At 40.1% G+C, this 6920-nt stretch overlaps 1 protein-coding gene across 4 annotated transcripts in view; it reads left to right on the top strand.

Moving 5' to 3' along the window:
- Positions 1–5287, top strand: part of pax2b (paired box 2b) — a 25941-nt gene extending 20654 nt beyond the window's left edge. For 2 of the 4 annotated variants that reach the window (XM_030773471.1, XM_030773470.1), the window contains exons 8-11: positions 443–448; positions 2164–2265; positions 4339–4425; positions 5169–5287. In XM_030773471.1, the coding sequence (XP_030629331.1) occupies positions 443–448; positions 2164–2265; positions 4339–4425; positions 5169–5287 (314 nt within the window). Of the gene's footprint in view, positions 1–442; positions 449–2163; positions 2266–4338; positions 4426–5149 lie in introns of all 4 variants that reach the window. The other 2 variants (XM_030773473.1, XM_030773472.1) reach the window with 1 other exon arrangement.
- The last annotated feature ends 1633 nt before the right edge of the window (positions 5288–6920 follow it).

Genomic DNA, 6920 nt, shown 5'->3' with positions numbered 1-6920 from the left:
AGGGGCACTGTGTGTCCAAACTGCAGAATTAATGCTTATTTCGCCTTCGTAAAAAGCAAACTAACCTTTGAGCACACATTTGATAATGAATGACTTTCACCAAGCGCTCAGGGAATTAAAGCAATTTGGCTCTCCAAACATTCTTTACTCAGGTCTAATTAATTAGGGTGTTGGGAGTTTTTTCTCCTTGTGATGAATTACTCCATTCTGAACATAGAAAATCGAGGTCAAAGATTTTGTCGCGTGTTGTTTTGCGAAACATGAAGGTGTCCCTTGCCATGGGTGAATTCGATACATTATTTGCCAAGGATGCACGAGTGCACGATTTTTATTTCACTGCCAGATTAAAAAAGTCACTTCGTGTCTGTGCTTAGGGAAAGAAAAACAACCCTGAGAAAGATAGAGAGATAGATAACTCCCTTGTTCCTCCCAAGTGCTGGAGAGACAGGTATAGACCTCTTGGGTCTTTGTTTTGTCTTTCATCACAGTAATCAGGCGTTGACAGATCTGGGGTACACACTGGAAAGTGTCTGTAGAATGTGATGTTCAAAAGCGTTGAAGACCACGCTCTGTGGGGTTGAGCAGTAGTTAGATTCATCAGAGGCTGCAGGACGGTGAGCGTGACAGCCGCACGACTGAAGTTTCAAATGTATCCCCTAATATAGGCTGAATGCTTGTTTTTCAAGCCCTCTGGGATGACAGACAGTTTCTTTAACCAATCATGTTGGGAAAGAAGAAAAGGGGCAATGTTTGTCAGGCAAGCAGTGCATGTTTGAGTTCAGCTCATTGAAGGTGTTTTTTTTTTCCCGGTAACCAAAGAGGAATTTTCCTAGCCATTGTCCTTATGGTTACCTCTACATTCTTTAAAGTGGCTGTCCTCATTGTAAAACATGCTGGACAAATATAACTGAATTATCACTGAAGCAATCACCAGTGTTCATTATGAGATGAAAAAATGGCAAAGAAAAATTTAGATTTGTGCTGGACATGACACATCCACCCTGTCACACTACATCTGACTCAAAGCAATTAATGGACTCTGAGAGAGTTAATACAGTCACACTGGTGAGTGTGAGACAATGTTAACTCTCCGAGAGTTAATTTAGCACAGGTTAATTTGCTTTGTATTTTTAAGACACATCATGTTAGGAGGTAAAGCACTCAAGCCATCAGTACAGATCCAGCTTTTGTTTAGCGTTCTACACATACCTCTAAAACTGCAGTCTCCTTTGTACTGTGGCCAGGACAAAGGAGCTCTTGTGTTAATGAGGAGTCTGTGCACACATCTCTGTTATACAAGCACACTGAGTGAGAACAACTAATGACACCATTATGCAACAAGTGCTCAGTGAAAGATGGTACTGTTTTAAAAGAGCAAGGGCTGACCAAGAGCTCCAGAATTTCACAAAGTAGCAATACAGTGATTCGCCTCAAAAGATTCTAACTAAGGAGTGTGCAATTAGTTTTTTGTTTGCTTGCATTCAATTAATGCATTTCTTCTCTCTGCATATTTGATTTCCATCTGACGCTCATTCCTTCATTCGTTAATTTATTAATTTGTTCATTCATTCATTCGCTCCTTCATTCGCTCCTTCATTTGCTCCTTCAGTCACTCCTTCAGTCACTCCTTCATTCACTCCTTCGTTCGTTCGTTCATTCATTCACTCATGCAAAGCTGTCTAACACAGACCATCAGAGTTTTTTTCTTATATAAAATCACAACAGGCTTACCAATAACTGTTCTTACTTTAAAAAGCATTTGAGATGTTTTGCTTGTGATAAAGTGTTTAAGTTCTTGTCAAGTTGAGCAGTGCTAGGGAACAAGCTGTGTGTGTGTGTGTGTGTGTGTAGGCTAAGTATGTTAGTTATTAACTTACTTACAGTCTAAGATGTGAAGAACCAATCATATTGATTGTGCTGTCTGATTTGCCTCACTCAAATGAAACACAACTACTGTCATATGTCAGATAAGATGTTTTGTGCGTGCAAATAAAATCATCTTTATCTCACAAAATCATTTTACTGTATTTAACCAAAAGTAGAGAGTAATTGATTTACTGTTGTTTGAGAGAGTATTCTAAAACTCTGTTCTCCTCTGTGTGTGTGTGTGTGTGTGTGTGTGTGTGTGTGTGTGTGTGTGTGTGTGTTTGTGTGTGTGTGCAGGGAGAGATATGGCCAACACAACCTTACCTGGGTATCCCCCTCACGTTCCCCCCACAGGCCAGGGCAGTTACCCAACATCAACACTTGCTGGAATGGTTCCTGGTGAGTACCATGTTCTCAAGGCAAAACTGCTCCATTTAAAATCACTCAAAAGAGCACTGGGCCTCAGCATAATCCATGAGAACAAGTCCTTTATCAGTTATACACATTGTTTACATATGGAGAAACCATATTAAGTCTATATATGTACAGACTCCACAGAAATATTGGCTTAACTAAACACTAAACACTTTACTGACGAGCAAATATCAATAAACTAATAGCCAGTAAAGCCCAGTACCAACCCCCCCCCCCCAACACACACACACACACACACACACACACATACACACACACATACAATATACACTCACACCTTTGTCTTTTAATATTACTGAGGACCTCTTCTGACAGTAAGCAGAGATTAATAATGCAGTTTAATGTAGCGTAGTTTTGACAATTACATCTATATCATTTTTCAAAAATAAATAAATAAATAAAATTCCCTCTGGTAGACCAAAAATGTTCCTACTATTTCCCCACTTGTATTTGTATTCTCAATACCACAAGAATTTAAATCACACCCACACACACACTCACTCTCACACTCCAGCACTTTCACACTGGTCATTATCCGTCTGAATAGGAAATCTGAGTGGACCAACTGTAGATGCTAACAGTCCGTTTCTCTGTCTCCTGTTCTTAACCTGAAGTTTAGGATCACATTGGACAGTCAGGGGTCAGACACAGCACACACTCAACAGGCCTGTAAATATTTAAATCCCTCTCTCCGAGAGCCTGGCTAAAGTTTCACTCCTAGGCCCTTGCCACCACAGCGTCTCCCTGCCCTGGCTCCAGCCTCCTCTTGCCTCCTCTTGCCTCCTCCTCCTCCTTCTGAGTCCGATCAAACCATTAGTGGCTAACGCTAGGGCAGGCTAATAAGCACTGTCAGACAATCAATACTTTATCTTAATGTGAACCTCTTGAGCTTTAAGCAATATTTACCAAAAAAAAAAAAAGACACCCTCAAATGACAAACTAATATAAAAACTAACCTCAGTGAGTCGTTGAGTGAAATAAATTGTGCTCTTTTTAAAATCGGTAAAATGTTTTGGATTCACTGCCTGGTGTGTTTGCAGCCAGTGTTTAGGGTTTGTTTGAGTTTAGTCCTGTGTTGCACACCCCAGTAAAACTCAACACGACAGGACGTGACAAATACATCTGTGTTTTATTCAAATAAAGAAGAGTTGTCGGTCTGGCCAATGCAACCTTTTTGATATCATTTAGTCATTAAGATTACTTCTGGGTGATAGTTCTGTATGTGGAAAAAGGGAGGTGTGTGCAGTATATCAAACAGCATTCAGTTGTACATTCATTTTTCCTCAGCTCCAAAGAGCAAGAGTAGAGGACTAAACCCCCCTCACCACAACCCCACAACCCCCTCATCCCCTCACCCCCCAACATAATCCCCCTGACCACAGGGTCTGCACAGGCCTGCCCATTCCTCTAACTCTCCAGTGTCTGAGATTTAGTGACAGTCCCCAGAAAAACTGTTAAAGCAAAGCCATTGCTCACCGGCTCTGTATAAAACACCATCTTTATGGGGCCATAAAAGAAAGAAAGAAAGAAAGAAAGAAAGAAAGAAAGAAAGAAGAGGTGGACCAACAGCACGACTTATGCACAATGTTTGCGACGTTTCCTACACAATGAGTTTTCTGGGACACACACAAGAAAGAGAGAAAAACCCAAAATGAGGGATAAAAATAAGTCAATAAAAGAGCATGTTCTCTCTACAACACACAGAGGAGTTCACAGGGCCATTGCAGCCATCAGACCGCTGAAGGCGCAGAATGCTGGAGCACGCCACGAAAAGTCTGCATTGATTTTAATGTGGAGCCGCAATGTGTTTGGGCTGGGGGGGGGGGGGCATGGAATAACAAAACTGTCTGTCATATCTTGGGCTGCCTAGATGACGGAGGGACTAAAACACATAGCAGTGTAGTAAACAAGCAGAAGCTCTGGTTTTGCTTTGAGGAGGGGGGGCATGGGGGGAGGACAAAGATCTGGAGCTCACAGCACTAACAGCTTGGGTTTTTTTTGTTTGTTTTTTGTTTTTTGTTTTTGTTTTTTTCTCAGGGAGCGAGTTTTCAGGGAACCCCTACACTCATCCGCAATACACAACATACAATGAAGCATGGAGGTTCAGCAACCCAGCATTACTAAGTGAGTATTTCAACATATTTACACACACCACATACACACACACACACACACACACGCACGCATGCACACACATGCATGCGCGCGCACGCACACACACACACACACGCGCACACACACACACGCACACACACACACACACACACACACACACGTTAACTTTCACAAATCTCTAATAATTATTGAAATTCTTCTGCAATCATTGGTCAATTTCAGAGGTTTCAGAGGGCTTTTTTTTAATGAAATATGTGTTGAAAGTGTGTTTTGCAAAATCTTAAATGTTTCATTCTGTGGAACATAAAGGCAAAATGACCGGGAGCCCTTTTAAATACTCAGTCCACTGTCATGGATAGATCACAACAATTTCCTTAGGCTATTTAAACTATGTACTTAAACACTAAACAAACAAACAAACAAATAAAAACATTATTTAGTATAATAAACTATTTTTCAATACTATAAAAAAAAGAACAGATCAGGCAATCTGAGGTGGGTGGGTGGGTGTGTGTGCATGTGTGTGTGTGCGTGTGTGTGTGTTTGTGTTTGATTGCACGTGCGTGCATGTGTGTGTGTGTGTCTATGTGTGTGTGTTCGGTTGCACATGTGTGCATGTGTGTGTGCGTGTGTGCGTGTGTGTGTGTGTTCGTTACGCACGTGTGCATGTGCGTGTGTGTGCGTGTGTGTAATGTGTTTTTCAAACGGTGCGTTTTCTCCTGTTAACTTTCAGGCTCCCCTTATTATTATAGTGCATCCAGAAGCTCCGCCCCTCCCGCTGCTACCACTGCCTATGACCGCCACTAGTTACCACGGGAACCAAACCAAGCGCCAGACCCGTGGTTTCGGACTCCATGTCGTGCCCGTTTGATTTGACAGATTTTATCGGACAGAGGAGGAGGAGGTGCAGGGTGATTCCGGAACCTTCCGCGTGACAAAGAGCGCGATATATTTGGATAGCGCATCTGCAGCACCACATTTTGATTATTCCAGCTTCAACCCTTTGCTTAAATCTGCAAAACTGGACCATTTTCAGAGACCACACAAACCTATGGGATGAAACTATGATTGGGGAAGGGTGGTAGAGGGGGTGGGAATAAAGGCCAAGCAAAGGTTGAAAGAGTAAAATGTTTTTTTCCTTTGGCTTTTGAAACGTTTCTGGCTCTCTCTCTATATATAGACATATATATTTTCTGGACTGAATTTACTCCAGAGAGGAAACAAACAAAGCAGTTCTTGAGCATGATATCAGTGTAATTTTTCAGGTCATCACTGTCTCTCTCTCTCTCTCTCTCTCTCTCTCTCTCTCTCCCTGCCACATCTCTTTCTCTGTCTTTTGCTCTCTCTCTCTCTCTCTCTCTCTCTCTCTCTCTATTTATCTTTGGACAGCATAATGCCCTTCATACCACATGACCCAGTCAGAGTCAGGTAGCCTGCAGTTTGGTGCTTCCTCCTCATGATAAACCGAATGTACACCCCATAAATACACTTAGCATGACCGCAGACGTGGGAAGATTACTAACATCCATTTATCTGTGAGATACAATCAGATGTACAAAAACAAACAAATAAACAAACAAACAAACAAACAAACAAAACAATATTCGTGAAGGGAACCCAGATATGGACTGTATCTTGATCTTGTCCTGATCAAAAAAGAATTTAAAAAAATGTTCTTAATTTTTTTTCTAGTTCTTTTTTATACATTTACAGACACAATGATGGACAGTATGCATGGAGTTTGTGTTTTGTTGTTCTCTGGTTGTTCTATTTGTTTTGCTTGTTTTAATGATCAGGAAAACAGGATTTTTATCAGGCATTATTGTTGATTTGTTCTTCTTTTTTTCTTTTTTTTTTTTTGCACTATTGTCTGTTTTATTCTTGGAGAAATGAGATATGCACTCAGAGAGTTTGCACGAGTCCACTAACACAAAGGAGAGGTTTCTGAGAAAGATTACAGTCAGTTATTTACAGTACACATCTCCTGTTTTATACTGCTCCGTGACAACAGTCTGGTCCAATGAGGTGATACAATGCAAATTAACTGTTTTTTTGTTTGTTTGTTTTTTTAACTAAATAATCATTTTTAATGTATTTAAAAAGTAATCATCCACAAACCCATACTCCAGAGCTGACATGCCATTTCAGCCCTACTAATATGTTTACAGATGCTTTCATTTTTTTTTCTTATAAAGTTTTGATTTTTGTTTTGCTTACAGTACTCTCAAAGCTTCACTCCATATCTCTCACACATTCAGCAAATTATTCCAGTTTCTCACACGAATCAAACAGAAAAAGAAAACTATCCATTAATACTTTAAAGTGCAATTTGCTTCTCATCCATAACATTTTTTGTAGGACTTTTTTTTTAAACAAAAAAAGAAAAAGAAAAACAAAAAAATTATTTAAAAGGAACATCAAAACAGTTAACCGTCTCATCTTTTTTTTTTCTTTTTTCTTCTCTTTTTTTTTGTTTTTTTGTTGTTTTTTTTTTGGTTTTATTT

The sequence above is a fragment of the Chanos chanos genome, chromosome 5 (genome assembly GCF_902362185.1).
Source record: "Chanos chanos chromosome 5, fChaCha1.1, whole genome shotgun sequence".
Lineage (NCBI taxonomy): Eukaryota > Metazoa > Chordata > Actinopteri > Gonorynchiformes > Chanidae > Chanos > Chanos chanos.
This window is presented reverse-complemented; position numbering and strand designations above follow the sequence as displayed.